We start from the raw sequence: 18757 nt of genomic DNA, 5'->3' as shown, positions 1-18757 counted from the left end.
CTGAGAGGGTCATAGGGAGCTCATTCCAGCTTTTTTTTTTTTTTTTTTTTTCTCTTTAATATTTTTAGATTTTGATAGACCTTATTTTATTTATTTATTTTTATGTGGTGCTGAGAATCGAACCTGGTGCCTCACACATACTAGGCAAGCACTCTACCACTGAGCCACAATCCCAGTCCCTCATTCCAGCTTTTGAGGGAGCTCATTCCAGCTTCTGAGGAAGAACATGGAAATTTACCATAAATACTAAGCGATAACAAAGGCAGGACAAAAAGCCCTTTTAAGTACTCTTTCCAAACACTTCACTGGCAAGAGTTTGTTTGTGATGGGGGTAGGTGGGTAAGATTCTCAGGAACATGAAGATAAAATCTCTTGGACTAAAATCTCTTTGATATGCCATCCCCCCCTCCCCCTCTAGGAGATTCCTGGAATGTTGGTGGCATGGCCTTTGGGGGAAGCCTTAGGGAGCCCCTGGAGGTTTTAAACTCTTGTGGAAAACATCCTGGCCCCGCCAGGCCAGGGCCCTCATGGAAGCAGGACTCTTACTTACCTCATTCCAGTTTGGCTCAGTTGTGTCCCTGTAGACACGCGTCTTTGCTTTATTTACAAAATACCCAAAGGAATCTACCTCCAAGGTGCAGTACAGATCTGTGGGAAAGTGATAGGAAAATGACCATACTTTTCCACATCACACACATTTTCCATAAGAGCAGGTATTATTTTCAAAATCAGGAAAAAAAAAAAAAAAAAAAGTTCTTCACTTTTCTTTTTTTTAAATAAAACATCAGGGGCTGGGGTCATGGCTCAGTGGTAGAGCACTTGCCTAGCTTGTGTGAGGCACTGGGTTCGATCCTCAGCACCGCACAAAAAAATGAATGAATAAAACAAAGGTCCATCAATATCTTAAAAATAAATAAATAAAAAATAAACAAAACACCAAAACAGTGGCCGTGTGAACACCAGCATCTCAAGAAGTACCCTGCCCTGCCCGTGAAGCTGGGAAATGGGAACTCTCAGAACATTCAATTACTAGGTCACTTAGCAATTCCCAGCAAAAGTCCCACAGGTGTCAAGGGCCCTTTGCTTGGAGGAATAGATAGAGATGAATGTGCCACTGCAACCTTGTGGGGATGAACACTGAACAGTAAGGCCACAGCCTAGGTCAGTTACCCTATCCCCATCACACCTGTTGACCACAACAGGTGTGGGTCAGAGACTTGTGACTTGAGCAGACCCCATCAACACACAGGGGCACAGGCAGCTCCAGGTCAGTGTGGGCACTGGAAGCAGTTCAGTGCTAGGAAAGTTGTGAGGCACAAGAGAAGAGGGAGGGGAGATCTGGGGATGGGTGAAGCCGGACTGTATATAGGGTCCAGTGCCTGTAAAAGGTTAGTGACAGAGCTTGGGTTTTAGCGGGGGGAAAATACTGGGTAGGGGTTGTAGAGACTTAGGTCTAGAGAGAAGGATGCTGCTGAGGACCTGGATGAAGACAGCCAGAGATGACAAAGAAATCCCATTGATGGAGAATATTTAAATGACTGTACAAGGTAATAGGATAGCAGTTTCTATGTTGACTATAGGGGTGGACAATGGTGCCACTCATCAGGTCAGGAGATATATATATATATATATATATATATGAAAAAAAAAAGCCACAAATTTGGGGTCTATGAATGATAGGTTCAGTTCGGGAATGTGGAATTTAAAGTAGGGGACACTGAGGAGGTAGATGAAAATGTAACAGGGGAGGTCAAGAGGGATAAATTAGGGATAGAGAGGCAATTCTAGTGACATCCACATTGTTGAAGGATAGGTCCTAGTAATAGGTGCATGGAGGGAGGAAGATCTGGTGGAACTTTAGGAAATAAGATATCCAGGGCAGCCAGAGGAAGAAGGGTCTGGGGAGATAGTTATGTGTGGGTCACAGCTTTATGAAGGTATAATTTGTATTTCATACAATTCATCTGTTGCATCCTCATCTACTGGTTTGAGGATTTTTGGTAAATTTAAAAACTTGTATAAATAACACTACAACTGTTTCAGGACATGGTCTTCCCCACAAGCCCCCTTGGATCCATTGTAGTCAAGTCTCACTTCCATTCCCAGCCCTCCACAAACTCTGATAGTCTGTCTCTGTATTCTGGTTTTTCTACAATTTCATACAGAAAGAATGATATAATATGTACTCTTTTGTATCTGGCTTACTTCCATTTATTTTAGGCTTATTCACGTTGTTGCCTCTATCAGTAGCTCTTTTATCCCCCCTAGTTCTGGGGATTGAACCCACGGCCTTGTATATGCTAAGAAAGCATATATATATCCCCCCAGCTTAGATTTTAGGTTCTCTGGCACCCTGATGGCTGTTTGGGATTTCATCATCAAACTCTGGCCTCTGCAATTACAAGACTCACCCGCAGAGGGCCACTCACCAATTTACAGAATCTGAGACAAGCGAGGGAAAAGGGCAGAGGTCACTCAGAAAACAATTCCATATAGGGAGGACCCCAACCAGTACCAGCACCTCCCAGTGATCAGGGGCCAAAGGTGATCATTTGAACAACTTGCCTCATTCCCTACACCCTGCCTGATTAGTCCTTCCTGGGTAACCCTTGCCATCTTCCTCCCCAAATCAGTCACTTACTTGAACTCTGCTTAAACCCAGTAGCTGAGTGGACAATGACATTCAGGAACCCGTAGAGCCCAGGAGATTCATCATCTGCACAAGAAACCAAAGAGGTAAACATATGCATCCTAGGAAAAGGAGGCAAGATAACAGGCACTGGGCAAGGTGGTGCCATAGACCAAAAATGTACCCATGTGGTTTCCTTGTTCAGGACCTTAGGATCTAGTTGGGCCCACAGTGCAGGCGAACCAGTAGCCAAGACAAAGTGAATTAATTTCCAAAGACAGAGAGGGTGTTGGTCAGGTGATGTGGAATACAGATGGAATGAGTGAGTGCATACATGTGTGTAAGCACATGCCCAAGTGTCTGACAGCCCACATGCACATATGCAACAGTGAATGCGAAGTCTGGCATGATCAAAAGTATTGGCCAGTAAGTGCCTGGATGAGAGGAGGTCTGGGAGGACAGAGGAGTGGGGCCAGATCCACCAAACAGTGGGTTGGAGAAGCATCCATCTCAGGCCTGTGACCATTGTCTTCTCAACTGCCCAGCAATAGCTTCCTGGGGAGAAACCACTCTTAACCAGTCCCACCCACTCCTGGGAGAGAACAACAGGCCTTAATAAGCACATATATTCCATCTGAAAGAAAAGCCAGTGGTCAGGAGGACAACAGCCAACAAGAAGGAACATCAGTCCTTTGCTCTTCTCCCTGGAGAATGGTCTCACCTTCTTTGTTGATGGTTAGTGGAATGTTGTGGACTGTCTGAAGTTTAACACAGGAGTTGGTCAGCATCTGCAGCTCCACGGATGTCAAAGAGAAGCTTTTGAAACCTAAGAGGGTGGAGCACATGCAGGGCTCATTCAGTCTACACTGTTCCTCTGTATCCATCCCACTTGACTCTCAACACATATTGGGGAGGGGGTACAACAGGGCCGACACTGGGGCTTGGTGGCTCCCAGATGAAGTTCAGGTATGGCAGCAGAGCAAGGTAAGTTCTTGGAGAGCCCAGACCCAGGATCACAGGTAGGGACAATCTTTAATGCTTACAAACACACACATCCACACGTCTGCATACCACCTTAGTACAAATACAAGGCAGGTCTGAGAATGAGTAGTAGGAGGTCTCCCCAGAAACTAGTATGTCTCCATCCCTTACTCTGCTAACACAGGCCCCTTTATCTTTCCTTGGGTGAGGAAAAGGGTTTATTTCTGGGCATAACATTGAGCAGGGAACAGATGCTGACATGCTGGAAATGTTTTCAGTCCCAAGTTAGGACAGGAATCCCTGGGATGTGAGCTCTGACATTGAGCCCATCATCCCTCAGGACACAGTGGCATCAAAGGAAAGAAATGGCTCCAAACAGGAACAAATAATGAACATGAGGGGATGGGAGCTCAGGACAGGGCAGTCAGGCAGAGCCCGCAGGTCAGAGTCTATGTGCGATAGCAGAGCCAAAAATGCTTTTTCAATAGGAGACAGTCCACTGCTATAGGAGGACCAGGCCACCTGGGATACAGTGCTTGGCTGAACTCCCCCTACAAGGGAGCCAAGTGGGAAGCTGGGGATCTGCAGCCCATGGACTTGGAGTGAGATCTGCCTTCTGACCTCTGAGCACTGCCAGGCAGGATCAGGGGTGCAATTTCAAGTTCTGGAGAGGGAGAAAACTGCTAATAGAGAAATGTGACCAGAGAAGGAAGGGGTTATTCCAGAGAGGAGTATTTTATTCTGGGTCAGCTAGGTGGACAGGGGTCAGCACAGTGGTTGTCCAGGTGGGTTCAGTCAAGGGTCTATTTGACATCAGTGCCTGCTAGGGTGTAGGGAAGCTTTGGTGGCAGATAAGGGTAGGGGAACACAGGGGAAGCCAAGGGGATAGGGTGGTGTTTGGGTATAAGAAAGGCCTGAGGGTAGGCAAGGGCAGTTGTGTGTGTGCACATCCAGGGGGTAAGTAACAGAGATGGAAATTTGGGGAAGGATTGTGGAGGGAATTGCCAGGGAGGTAGATTGGTGGGGGAATGGAACACCTGGCAGTGTGTTCATGGAAAGGATAGGTGGGAAGGTACAAGAGGGCTGGGGAGTTCTTCAACTTATGTTCTAAAATAGGGCTCCCTGTGATATTTCCCTTGGATAAAGGCCCTTAATTTTTTTTTTTTTTTTTTTTTTTTTATATATATAAAGGTTTAAAAACTACAGGAGACACCCAAGACCTGTCAATGCATAGGCCACTCACACTTTTTCTGCTGTTCCCGGATGTTCTCCCTCCACTCGGCTCGCTCATAGTCAGAGGAAATCAGGAATGTGTAACTCTAGGTTAGGCAAAAGAAGAAGGTATCCGTTATCTTCATTCTAGCTAAGCCAGCACTTGGCAAGTCCAGAGTGCAGAGCCTGAGACTTATACCTCCCCACCACCAGACTGTTGTGCTCAGGTGTGCTACCATTACCAGGTGTGCTCAGAGACAAGCTTACTGTTTTCAGTATGTTCCACCTGTCCCACCAGCTGGACTTCAGGCCAAAACATCTGTGCATTGTGCAAATTTGCCTCTAGCAAAAGCTCTGCCTGAAACATCTGGGTCAGGAGGTGACAATGGCAGAGGGGGTGCAACTAAGGAACATGGAGGAGTTACCAGAGAGGATCTGCAGAGGTCAGAGCTGATGCAAGTCAACTTTCTGTATCCAACCCACAAGTGCGAACAGTGACCTAGAGATAAGGACGCTGGAAAAGTCCATCAGCTTCCTCTCCTGGCCAGGCATTAGAGAACCATTCTGCACATTGACAGGTGCATGTGACACCACAGAGAGACCATATTCCCTACCTAGGGCTCACCTCCCATCAGGGCAGATGTAAGAAGAACAGCTGGGCACCTCTCCAGCCCCATATCCAGGACCACCCTAAGCCCTCCATGGCCAGAGTGCAACTTTCCCTCAGTGATTCAGTACTGCACCTATGTAATGGGGTTACACAGCACAGGCTGCTGCCTGGGCATCAGAATAGCACACCCGAATGGCTCAAGTGGGTGGCAGGAGATAGGACCGTATAGGCATCTCTTTCACCTAGCAGAATGAGCTTCCCTTTTTTCCTGCCACTTCCTTTAAAAAAAATTTTTTTTTTTTTTTTTGTATACCAATCTTATATCCTGCAACCTACCAGAACTTCTTTATTAGTCTTTATATACATTCCTTGGGATTTTCTGTATATAAAATCATATAATTTTAATTTTTCCTTTTCAACCTGAACATCTCATTTCTTTTTTTCTCTCTCTTTTTTGGAGCTTTATGGTCAAACATAGTAGTTGGGTTTTACCATTTCCTTTAAATGGACCTTAAGGTTCCCAGACAGCATTTCTGTACTAAGGGTTGGGTCTTCATGAGCCTGCAAGACCTGATCTTATTCCCTCCCTGGAGAACCTGCCACTCCCCAACTATGGGAGCTGAGTCAGCTACCATTTACCCTAGGGCTATGGTCCAAAGCACCAGTCAGAAGGACATGTGTGCTTGCATGTGTCACACTGGGCAGGTCTCTCTTGGTGCAGGTATGCTCTCAAGAGAAAAAGGATTGCAGCTGCAAAGGCCACATATGAGCTATGGATAACACATGCTACAGAGTCAGCTGGATGAATCTCAGCTGCAGCTGGTCAGACCATCCAAGGTCAAAAGCATCTACAGGGAAAGACTGAGGGAGTTGGGCAGCAGCACTCACCTTGCCATTACGGCTGTGTACCCTGAAGGCCATGCTGGGAGACATGAGCAGCAGCAGCGACTCCTGCTCTGACAGCTTCTTCTTCAGCCTCTCCATGGCCTTGCTGCCTTTGTTTGCCCTCTGCAGGGAGAGGACAGTCTTGCTTTTCCATTCTTTCCACTCAGTCTATCCCACCCACCCACATGCTGGGCTTGCAGAGGGAAGGGATGCCACCTGTTTACTCAGCACAACCCAGAGCCTCAGCTGTTGCTGGTGGCTTTTTGAGGACAGCAACAGCCTTTCCTTGGGGTCAGGGCCTGGCACAGGCTATAGAATGTGCTCAATAAACCTTTCTTGAAGAAATTAGTCCTTCCTCATAAAGGCTAGAGGGGAGAGAACTTTACACATGTCCTTGCCTTCAGTTTTTCTAAACCCAGTGTCCAGGATGCTGCTGTGACTTAAAGGGCCCCTTATGTCCTCCCTGACCTGAGCTATTTCAGTATCAGACCCCTGGGAGTGTTTGTGGAGGTCCCAGCAAGTCCAGATGAACATCACTAGGATCTGGATAGGAAAGCCCTCCCTGTCCTGAGCCATGTGGATCCTTCCTGAAGTCACTACACCTCGAGGAAACCAAGTTGCCCGTTACTACTTAGGGCCCCAGTCCCAATCTCCAGAATAATGGCACAATGTTGATAATCCTGAGGTGGCAGTCAATAGAGCTTGAGTTTCTGAGAAGGTAGCACCGGCACCCCCTCTGCCTGGGGATACTCTACCATGGTGGCCATAGTTCCACCTACACAAATAAACAATGTAATGCTCACTCCATGCATAAGGCTCCCCTTGTCATGCAGCTCCCCAAATGTTCCTAAGTGTGCTAGGTTTATAGTGCAGTGGGTTGGGAAGGGGTGTGGGGGTTATGGAGGATCCTCTCCTGCCACATTCACTTCAGCAAGGAATCTCCGGGCTGAGCACCAACTTTCTTGGAACGCACTTTGTCCCTATCCTGGGGTAACCTCAGACTTGAGGGGCACATTCTCACTATCTCTACAACCTTCTAAATCTGTCTAGAAAGGACCAGTGCCCTGCAGGGCTGCATTTCCCACCTTGGACTAAGCCTCCATCAGGGTAGTTGTAAAGAGGACAGCTAGACACCTGTCTGGCCCCACACCTGGGACTACCCCAAACCTTATATGGTCAAAGTGCATTTTCTCTCAGTGATTCAGTACTTCACCTGTATATTGGGGTGATACAGCACAGGTATCAGAATAGGACACTTGAATGTTTCAAGCAGGTAGCCAGATAAGAACTTAAAGGCATTTCTTCCACCTAGCAGAATGAGCTCCCCTCTTTTTCTGCCACTTCCTTTAAAACGGAAACCAGTTATGCTTTGCCTCTGAACTTAAAGCAACACACACCCTATTACCCTACATAAACTGCAAGTTACCAAATGAGCACTCTGACTGACTCTTCATTCCTGCCTGTGCAACCTGGAGGCAGAGAACTGTTCTTTTAACTCACTGCACCCTCCCTGCCAAGGATCCATGAGTTATCTCTGAACAACTTTTCTTTTGAAATGCGTATTGAATTGTATCTTCCATCAGAAGAATTAGGGGCTACTCCAGGCCAGGTTTTCCCTGGGACACTGAGGAAAAACTCAGTCAGGCTCCCAGAGTCAGGTCAGACAAGTGTAAACTGGACACAGGTCAGACAAGACCTATAAGGGCAACTGCCAGTATAAGCAAGTTACCCATGTGAGGGTTTCCTGGTCTCAGGTCAGACAACTGGACATTGGGCCATCTGTTAGGTAGAAGAAGTATCCTGTCAAAGACACACTGAATGCCCACAGCTAGCACCCCTTCATTTCCCATCAGAGTTGGGATGCTAGTTGCTCTGGTATAAGAACCCCAATTTAGCTGGAAGCTCTCAAAACTATTGGCATCTAGCCATGGGGTCAGATGCCCAGTGGAGAACCCATTAGTTGATGTATGAGGGGCTGCTTCCCTCTCAGGTCACATAGAGCCTGGCTCTCGCTTCCCCTAGTCAGGCACACCTTCTCTCTCTGGATGTCACTCTTGATCTGGGAGATCTTAATCTTCAATGCATCCAGCTCCTCATCTGGCACCAGTGGGATGTTGGGTGCTGCTTCTGATTCGTCCACCATCTGGAAGCTGAGATCCGTGAGCGGAATGTACCATTTGCAGTCATACTGCTGGGTTTTGCTGGGTGAAAAGGAGAATGTTAACAAGCTGATTGCCTTCTTTTGCTAATGTCACTGTTTGAGAATCTGAGAAACTTAGATCCATAATACTGCAGTTATCTGATCCAAACCCCAGTGCTTTTTTCATAAGACAGGTTGGAAGGAGGCTGTTGGCAGGCACTAGCAGTCCCAACCTTAGTGACTCCTGGGAACATATATTCCACACTTGACCCCAGGCTCCAAAGTATCTGAAGAGCCCTGATCCCCCTTATCCTGTGCTAACCCTGACAGCTCACAGGGAAGCAAAGCAAGGTCACTCAGTAGAAACACAGGACTGAAGTATAGAACTGCATAGTTCAAGCAGCTGAGGATCTACCTGGTACAATCCCCTCACTTCACAGATAGGGAACCAGAGACTCTCTTCTGAGTTGACTAATTAAATCCACTCAGCATGACAGCAGCAGAATGGCAGATAAGAGCCAGTTCTGGTCTTTCCAGTGTGAACCTCTTTGCTTCCTTCCAACCTGGTATACCCTGGGAAAATTTGACCCATGGTGGTGGTGGGGAGAGGTGGGCTTATGTTGAGAATAACGTGGAAGCCATCACCAGTCAGGCATGATGGCACACACCTCTAATTCCAGCTACTCAGGAGGCTAAGGCAGGAGGATCACAAGTTTAAGGCCAGCCTCAGCAACTTCGTGAGATGGTCTCAAAATAAAAAATTAAAATGGATTGGGGCAGATAGCTCAGTGGTGGGGCATCCCTGGGTTCAATCCCTAATACTGTTAAAAAAAAAAAAATTAGAAAGAAAAAGAAAGCTATCACCAGGCTCAGGGAGACAACATTCACTTGGCCAGGTATCCATTCACCCTGCCCAGGGCATGGGAGAGCTGACTACACCCCCATACCTGCAGCCTACACCAGCTCCTATAGCCTCCTGACCTGTCATTCTCTCTTCTCAGATGATTTATGATAAAACCTTCCTCTAATCATACATGAAGTCATGGTCAGAAAGCTGAGTCACTGACCCTGCTCCATGAGGACTCTGGACTGCTAGTGACAACTCTGAACCTGGCACCACATCTGGGTAGAAACGGAATGTAGACAGGAGCCTGGCCACATCATTACTCCTGTCCCCAAGACCCTCCCTTCCTGGAGTGTTGGGGTGCAGTCACCACCTAGGTGGGGTCGGGGCCCCATTGTCACTCACCCTCCACTCTGCTTCTTGAGCTTGGTGCAGAGGAGCAGGTCGGTGAACAGGAAGACGTGGCGTAGCTTGCGGGCCCCCTCCACCAGCTCCACCATGAAGCTGTCCTTCAGCAGCTGCCGGTGCTGCAGGCATGGTGGGGAGGGCTCGAGTTAGGGCCAGATGGGTAGGGTTGGTGGGGTGTGCTAGGCTCTCCAGGCCAAGCAGAACAGGTCACCTTTCTGGAGACATTCTCACCCTGGTGAAATTTCACTCCCTCCAAATTCAATACTCAGACCCACTTTTCAGAATGTTCTGTCCATAACATCAGTCTGCTAACAGATGGGGCTTATACACACCGCTTTTGGTTCAGGAAACATTTCTGAGTCCCTCCTAGGAGCTTGACCTGAAGAAGAGGATGAATGGATAGGCAACATTGATGGCCACTGGCCATGAGGTCAGAGAGGGGCACAATCAAGTAAATGGCCTGCTGTGAGAACAAGTGATGGGCCAGCCAGGACCTCTCTGGAGTGGCACGTGGATATTCAGCACGGGCAAGAAGCCAGCCACATGAAGCAGAGGATATACCCATCAAGGAACTGTCATAGAAACAGGGCATGAAGCAGAAACAGGTTGACACTTGGGTATAGATGGGGTGGCATGTCACTGGGAAGATGACGGGGCCCAGCAACTGAGAAGGGGCAGTGCTAGAAGTCATTGCAAGGGTAGCAAGAAGCTGGTGGGCCCCATATCTGGGACTCCAATTTAGTTCTCCTGACTAAACAAGATAAGCAAGGTACAAAGTAGCGGTCACTCCTCTTTTAAATTACTTGCTTGCTTATTTATTTAGGCACTAGGATTTGAACCCAGGGCTTTCTACTACAGAGTTACTTCCTCAGCCCTTGTTATTTTTTGAGACAGGGTCTTGTTAAATTTCTGAGGCTGGTCTCTAATTTGTGATCTTCCTGCTTCAGCCTCCTGAGTAGCTGGGATTATGGGCGTGTGCTACCAAGCCTGGCTTAGGAGTCACACCTCTGACATCTGCCTGGATACCTGGCCAGGGAGCTGAGTCAGCATGGACCATAGGTGGGTAGCACAGAGTCAGTAGACCTAAAACAAACAGGAGAATGGGAGACCTGACTTCCCAATAGGACCTAAGTCTCTCTGTACCTCAGTACTTCATCTGAAAGTCAAGGGACAGTCTTTCTCACATAGCTCAAGGGGTTGCTAAACAGGCACATGGAGATAAGCCATTAATTCATCCAACAAACAGTGCTGGGCATATGGGTTGGGTGCTGTGCCAAGGACCTGGAGATAGAATGAAAGACACTGTGAGCTTTCTCCATACACACAATGTGTGCTGTGCAAGCCACTGTCTGAGTGATCTGATTATATCCCACAACACCCTGTGGGTAGGTCCTTATGCTCATTTCACAGATAAGAAAACTCAGCCTTAAGTCCACCCTCTGTCCTAGGTAGCAGAGTGAGCAAGCAATGACACTCAGTGGTTCCTGCTCATAAGCCCAGAAGAGCACCTGGCCTCAGGGAAGGGTTCCAGACAGGTGATGGCTCCATACTGTGATGGTCCTGAATGGTCTGAAGGTCAATGTATAACTAAGTGTGTGAAAACTCAGTGTCTCCCTAGCAAGAGACATGTTCATCCCTAACTGGAGAAGAAGGAAGACCCTACAACCTTACCATGGTGGAGCCAGACTGAACCAGGGGATCCAATGCCACCACCTTCCTGGACTCCCATGCTCTGCAGGAGCCAACGGCAGCAGAACCCCCAAAGTAGGTGCAACCTAGGCCAGGCCCCCTGTTACTCTAGGCATGGAGGTTACAAATCACCATCATAGGCAGCTCAGCTCATGACAGCCAGCTGGACAGTGGCACAGGATAAACAATGTTTTTATGCAGGCTGTTAGTGCCCATAAGTAGAAGGGCAGGAAGGTTGCCAGCCTGGCAACACCATGACTCATCATCACTCACCCACTATCCACATGCCGAGGGCAGACAGCCTGCCGGGTGACAGCACCCATGAAAAGCAAGAAACAGTGTACACCTGGGAGGAATGTACATGCAACACGAGATCAAATCTGGGAGACCCTGGGAACACTGATGGTTGGGTCTGCAGTGGTGAGAAAGTCTGCAGGGGGTCCTTGGACAATGAAGTCCTCAGGGAATGACTACACAGATGCCCTCTCAGCAGGGACACAGAAGAGGGTCCTTCAGCTCAGGACAGACCAAGGGACAGTCTAGGTATGGCAACAACACGGGGTTAAACAGTTCTTTCTCTATAAAAAGGGGTTGAGTTTCTTTTGGCTACCAGCAGAGGGCACCCTAAGTTCAGCTCAGGGGCAGGTCAGAAGTCCCCAGCACCAACTTATCCCAAAGGCGTGGAAGCCTAAGAGGCTCTAAGGGGCAGATTCAATTGGTTCTGGGTTGTAATTTTAATATCGAGACAGTCGCCCAATGCCTCCCACCGCCCACTTAACAGCAACCCTTATCTTTCCAAGAGAAGACCCAAGCCACAGGACCCTCAATATTTCTCAACCAGTACCTGGTCCCAGCATTGCACTGCACCTTGCCTACAAGGGTTGTTCCAGGAGTGTGAGTTGAGGCATATCGCGGCCTGGGTGCTAGACAGGTGGTAACCACAGCTCTTTTACCAGGAGCTTCCCCTGAATGTCAGAGATGCTCTCCTTAAGCTGGATCTGGCTTCTGAAACCTAGCCCACCCAGGGACTGGCAACTTCAAAAGAAAGGTCCAGTTTCCTAGCCCTGACAAAACAGGTGGGTCCCAACCACAACCCCGGCCAATCCAGGAAGAAAGTCTAAACCCTGGCTGAAAGCTGGTATCAAGGGAAGGAATGAGAGGAACAGTGGATGAGGAGGGGAGGAGTGGAAAGAGAGAGAGCCAGTCCTATAGGATGACAACTTCTCAGATCTCTTTGCCCTGACCCTCGATCTAGTACTCCTAAGCCCTGGGCAGATACCTCCACACTGGCTCAAAAAGCTAGCCAGGCCTAGGCCTGGGGTCAGCTCTGCACAGAGCCCTGATGAAAGTTCCACACTAGGGTAGGGAAGAGCAAAAGCAGTTTGATGGGAAAACAGCAACAGACCTGCATCAGTATAGACATGTTTCAGAGAAGGGGAGAGACAGGCCCAGCACAGATAATCCAGGGAGGAGAGAGAGAGCTGGTGACAAGGAAAGACTGAGAAGAGGCAGTGAAGGAAGACCCAACAGTGACTCAGCAAATGGGCCTGCAAGGCCCTGCCCCTTTGACCAGGTATCAAGAAGTTCTCAGACTATCACTGTGCCATCTCCTCCTTGCCCTACCCAGGACTGAAGCTCCTGTGGGGACAATGGTCATCCAGCTCTCAGTGGGTCAGCCCACCCAGCATCAGCACTGAGTTGGGAGATTCAAGCAGATTTGGTCTCTTCCTGCCCAGGAGTTGTCCCTCTCAGAAGTGCTTACCAATTTGGCCCTGGGCCTGGGAGAGCAGAAACTCAGCCTTAGAAAAGCACTGACTTCCAGACCTCCCCAGCCTGGATAGCTCCTACAGAGGATGCAGGTGAGGGCTGGCTGGGCCAACCTTCATGGCTAACCTCTACTCCCTGGACCTCAGAAAGCAGTGTGGCCAATTCTGGTCCAGGCATCCTATGCCCTGAGTGACATATCATAAGATGATTCATCAAAGGGGATGCCCCAGAAGGGGCAGGATCTGCTAGGAGGGCTGGGGTGGGGTCTGGGAAGTATTATGCCAATTTATAGCAATAGCAAAGGTGGCAGCAGCTAACATTTGCTGAGCATTTTCTAGGTGCCAGGCTCTGTATGGAGACAGTATTACCCAAAACATTTCATCTTATTCTATGGAACCTTTCCACGTGGCAGATTCTAGTTCTACCACTGCACAGAGAAATGTGGGTTAAAAGAGTAATATACCCGTGCTATTGGTAAGAATTAGAACCTGGGTCCAGACAAGTCAAGAGTCTAAGCTGTTTGCAAATGTTTATAAAAGGCAAAGAAAAGGTCTAAATCTGGACATGGAATGAGCCTTGACTTTGCAGCTTTACAGTCAGACCCTGGTTTCAATCCCAAGTCTCATATGCTCTACCACTGAGCTACATCCCCAGCTCTAGGACTCCTGCACTGATTGTAATAATTAATTTGAAGCAACAACTTGATTGGATTAAGAGATGCTGATGATTAAGAGGCTTTTGGGTGTGTCAATGAAGGTGTCTAGGAATGATTGGCATGTGGGATAACAAACTGAAGTGGAGACCCCTCTCTAAGTGTGGCCCAAAAGAATGATGGCTTGGATGGAATAAAAGCTGGAAGAACAAGGAAGCAGCAGCAGATGCAAGCTCAATTCTTCTTGAATAGGTTCAGACTCTTCACTTCTTCACTCTTCCAAAGTGGACTCTGCTAGTGATTCTCCAGGGAGTTTCCAGAAGCTTTCAGTCTCAGAGTAGGGTAGCACCGTTGATCCCTCTTGTTCTGAGGCTTCGGCCTCTTGGACTGTGCAGATACTGGTTCCTCCAGCTCTCCAGCCTGTAGATGGCCATTGTGGACTATCCAGCTTCTGATCATGTAAGTCAATCTAATAAATCCCCTTTTTATAATCATACTTCCTGGTGATTCTGTTCCTCTAGAGAAGCCTGACTAATACACTGATTGTGATTACTGTACAGACTATGCTCACCACTCTCCTGAAGGTGAGCAAGCAGATGCTCAGGAAGGCACTGTTTGGCTACTGTCTTCTCCATAGCACTCCTTACAAACTTTGCCAACAAGGTCTGGCCTTTCTAACTCCTTTTTTTTTGGTGGTGCTGGGGATTGAACCCAGGGCCTCATGCATGCTATACAGGTATTCTACCTACCACTGAGCTACAACTCCAGCCCTCAAATCTTTTTAATCATCAACTGAAAGGCCTCCATTCTCCCCTAGTTCCTCAGTCTCAGCCTGAACCAGCAGTGTTCCCCAGGCCTTCCTATAGAACTTGTTCAGACTAGCTGCCTGAATTCTTCTTCCATGAGGGGCCTCTTGGATTCCAGGCAGAGAACCAGGATTGGAGGCCCGATCATCCCACATACTTCCAAGCCTGAACAGCACACAGTGTGAAGCTCATAGCAGACAGACAAGCAACTGCGTGGGGGAAATTACCCAGCAGTAATACTCTTTTTAGGTCTGGTTATCTAACTGTGAAGTTAATTCAGCTAAACAAATGAGCACCTACCCACCAATCCACAGTTCCCAGACCTGGAAGGAAAATGTGCCTGCAGGACCCTTTTATCCAGAGGCTGAGAAGGGCATCCTCCTGCTGCTCAAAGCTCTCAGGTGTCCAGGGTCAGTGCTGGCTATTGTGCAGAGTCAGAAAGCCACCTGTAATGTTGTCACTTCCAAAAAGGGCACAGCCCTGGAGCCGGGGGACTTGGATAAAAAGGATAAGATGATAAGAACCACAATGGGTATCAAGGGTTGGGCTGCTGGCCCTGTGCAGGCTTTCACCTGGGTCCCCTCTATCATGTCCTAACTCCGTCAGGCTGAGCAGGTGGTGACAGGTTACCTCCCAAGAGATCCCGTAGTACCTGTGGGAACACTTCCAAATGCCCAGGTTGATGGAGGCATCTTCCTTCTCTTTACTAAACTACCAGGGAAGCTAGAAAATGGAACCTCTGCCCTACTTTGACATGCTTCCAGTAAAAGCAGGGGAAGGGGCATGGGACAGAACCTAAGACTTGGGTAGGACATCAAGCTGAAAGGGGCATATTTTTCTGATTCCACCTACCTCCAGGTAGTGAAGGGAAAACTCAGGGGTGAGTAAGCCATCAGTTCATAAAGGGGGAAAAGAACCAAAGTGTAACATACCTGGGGTACACACACGTCTCACAATCTGGCTTGCTTACTATATTATGTGACCACAGGAAAGTCATTCAATCTCTCTAAGCCACAGTTCATCTGTAAAAGGCAGAAGGCCTCTGACCTGAGTGTGTCTTCATGAGAATTCACAGGCATAGCTCTTTTCTCCTTTTGGGAAGTTGCTATTCAATGTCATACACCAAACTAAGAAATTGGCACAAGGGAAAAAATAGGTATTTCCAAAGCTCAGTCCTGCTGCAAATTCTAGGTAGCCTGCAGCTCCTCCCCTTTAGGGGGCTAGGGGAAGGGGTCCTGGGGATTCTTCCCTGGCTGGTGACATGGAAGGTGCCCATGTGGCAAAGTCATTACCCCTCATTTCCATGTGGTTCCTCACAGATCATGAAACACTTTTAGCCTGACACAACCCACTACAGGGGCAACAGACCCTGAGTCACCGTCCTCAGAAAGAATGAATGTTTGGGGAAGAAAAAAGGGTGTCCCCCTTTCCCAATTGTATGGGTAAGCAGTGGGTGAGGACCAAACTGGGGTTTGGAGGATTACCCAACTGGCATCGTTTCTGCTGCATCAAGGAGTACACACATGTTGGGCAATCTGGAAGTATACTGGGGAGGATGCTCAGATTCTGAGTGCAGGACTGATTAACAATGTCTTCTCCTGGCATGGTTGAGGATCAAGGATACAAGAGTGGGCATCTTTTTCACATCCTAACTTAGTCACCATCAAGTCCTCTCCCTCAACAGGCACTGATGGACAGTTTTGAATGAAGTGGGGGTGTGAGTCAGAATCACAACCTTTCAGAGTTCACTAATCCTCCTCTCCCTCTAGCAGTTGAAGTACCCAAGTGACCCTTTCTCATTAAGTAAATGTCCTTCCAGGGCTAGGTGCTGGAAAAGACAAGGATTAAGGTCCCTGCCCTTATGAAGTGTCCAGCCCATAAATACTTCCTGCTTGGTCATTGAGACCCTGGCAGGGGGTCAGCCCAGAAGAAGGATCATGAGGACAGATGCAGAAACAAAGGCCTGGCTGCCAACTCCCAGGCAATGCCTTTTACCTTAATTCTCTGAGGCAGTTGATTCCAAAGATCCAAATACTTCTCTCCAGGTATCCTAAACAGCAGTCAGAGGCAGTTGAGTTGGCACTATATCAAGGGCCAAGCTCATTCATTTACTTACCAGGTCAGAGCTCTCATAAAGGAATAGTTGGCAGAATAGAAAGAGAAGTTGTTCCAGGAAGTAAGGGCAAGCTGGGCAGGAACCCAACCAGCATATGGAATCTTAGCAGACAAAAATTCAATATCTAGTTAGATCTGGTGGACTGCCAATAAGAAGGCCATAGGCTATTCTCTTTTAGTGGTCCTTGGCCAGGAGAAAGAACCAGGAGCAGGGCCCATTGTTGTATAAGGAGACAAGATAAGATCCCCATGTCCCCTGGGTTCTAGCCATTGGATAACCAGGTAGGGAGCCCCTACCCTACTCAACATCTGCCTTTGGGAGATGCTGAAGATTCATTTCTGCCTTCAACGGGCTCAGTGCTGACTGACACGGGCCAGGAGTGTTGCCACATGCTGCTCTTTCCATAAGTCAGGCTCCTTTGAGGGCCCAGAGGCCCAGGAAGATGAGGCTGTGTGCCCATCCTGCTCAAAAGATAAGAAACAGATTCAGAAGGGAGGAGTCGCAAGCTCCAGGCCACCTAATGGGTTAGACTTCATGATACTGAGACTGGACCTAATTGTGCCTCATTCCAGGATCTAGACAAGCCTGGAGAACAGAGCAGAGAGGACAGTTCCCTCCTCCTCCCTGGTCAGGTCCACCAGGAGAAACCTGACAGAACTCCTTACTCAAGGTCAAGCCTGATTAGACTCTGCACACATGGAAGATTTTAGATCAGCAATATAGGGTATCACTTCCCAGAGAGGAATATGGAAAATTAGACCAAGAACATCCTGGCACGCTCTAGCCAGATGGGAGGAGGGAAAGAAACCCTGTGGGCTAGGCAAGTCAGTTCTGGTGGTATCTGAGCACTGAGCATTTGGCACATGAACCAGAAGGAAGGAGGAGCCTGAGCCTGTCACAGGTTCCTCTCCCTGCACAAGATGCCAGAGGCCACAGATCAGCTCTCCTTACTTTGATGTCACTTCTGACAAAGGACACTCAACTCAGGTTGGATGCCAGCTCCCTGGCCTGCATATCTAAGCTGTCCTCACTAACTGCTGTCCATGCTAGTGGGCCTTCCCAGGAAAGATCAGAGGTGCCAAGGGCACAAGCCAATATCTGCTTATTGATGACATGTGAAGAGAGAATGCCTATAAGTGGCTGCTAGACACGGGGGGAGCTTCCAGTGAAGACATCAAGTTCACCTATCCTCACTCAAATATAAACCATGAACTCCTCCCTTTCTTTTTTTTTTTTTTTTTTTCTATGCTGGGGATTGAATCCAGGGGTGATTGATCACTGAGCCCTTTTTATGTTTTCATTGTGAGACAGGGTCTCACTCACTTGCTTAGGGCCTTGCTAAATTGCTGAGGCTAGCCTCAAACTTACCATCCTCTTGCCTTAGCCTCTCAAGCAGCTGGGATTATAGGTGTGTGCCACCACACCTGGCTACCCTCCTTTTCCCCCCTCATTTAAATCCTGAAATCTGGTGTTAACAGTTTTTTAACCCAGGAAGTAGATACATTCCAGGCAGACAGAACGTCATCCTCCTTTCTCCTGGTCTCACAGGAGGAAAACCTAAGCTGGCAAGAGTATGAGGGAGGAAAATGGGGTGCTCTGGATGTAACTTGACAGAAAAACAAAGAGGCAGCTGAGTGAGAGATGGTGACTGATGCTGTCTGGTGGATGTGGAGCATGTGGGGACACCCCTACAACTTCATCCTAAAGCCTCACATGCAGAACTAGGTTGTACCCTGCCAGGGTCACAGATCACCAAGGGCAACATGTCTCTTGTGTTGGGCTAAGCCATTTGCTGAAGATGAACTCTGGGTCTGAGATGAGGGTGCCCTGTATGTCCCGAGGCCACACTCACCTCTCCCTTCTTCACTGTCATGGACTGTCGGCGGGGTGTAATCTCCTCATTGATGCTAGACAGGAAGTTCTGTGAGATGCGGAGGGCGTCCTGTAGCAGGGAATGGTCGGGGTGGCTGGAAGGAGTGTGCTTCAGCAAATCCTGCCCCAGGTGAAAAGACTTGAGT

General features: G+C 48.3%; 1 protein-coding gene across 1 annotated transcript in view; it reads right to left on the bottom strand.

The window, feature by feature from the left end:
* Bcr (BCR activator of RhoGEF and GTPase) overlaps window positions 1-18757 on the bottom strand; it is a 142403-nt gene that overhangs the window by 21998 nt on the left and 101648 nt on the right. The window contains exons 8-15 of the mRNA XM_047560046.1: window positions 18592-18732; window positions 9707-9828; window positions 8350-8518; window positions 6321-6440; window positions 4854-4929; window positions 3351-3455; window positions 2642-2716; window positions 551-648 (exon numbers count right to left, since the gene is read on the bottom strand). Coding sequence (XP_047416002.1) covers window positions 551-648; window positions 2642-2716; window positions 3351-3455; window positions 4854-4929; window positions 6321-6440; window positions 8350-8518; window positions 9707-9828; window positions 18592-18732 — 906 coding nt within the window. The remainder of the gene's footprint in view (window positions 1-550; window positions 649-2641; window positions 2717-3350; window positions 3456-4853; window positions 4930-6320; window positions 6441-8349; window positions 8519-9706; window positions 9829-18591; window positions 18733-18757) is intronic.

This window comes from Sciurus carolinensis, chromosome 8 (genome assembly GCF_902686445.1).
Source record: "Sciurus carolinensis chromosome 8, mSciCar1.2, whole genome shotgun sequence".
Taxonomy (NCBI): Eukaryota; Metazoa; Chordata; class Mammalia; order Rodentia; family Sciuridae; genus Sciurus; species Sciurus carolinensis.
Note: the sequence above shows the minus strand (reverse complement) of the source record. Positions and strands in the feature narration are given on the sequence as shown.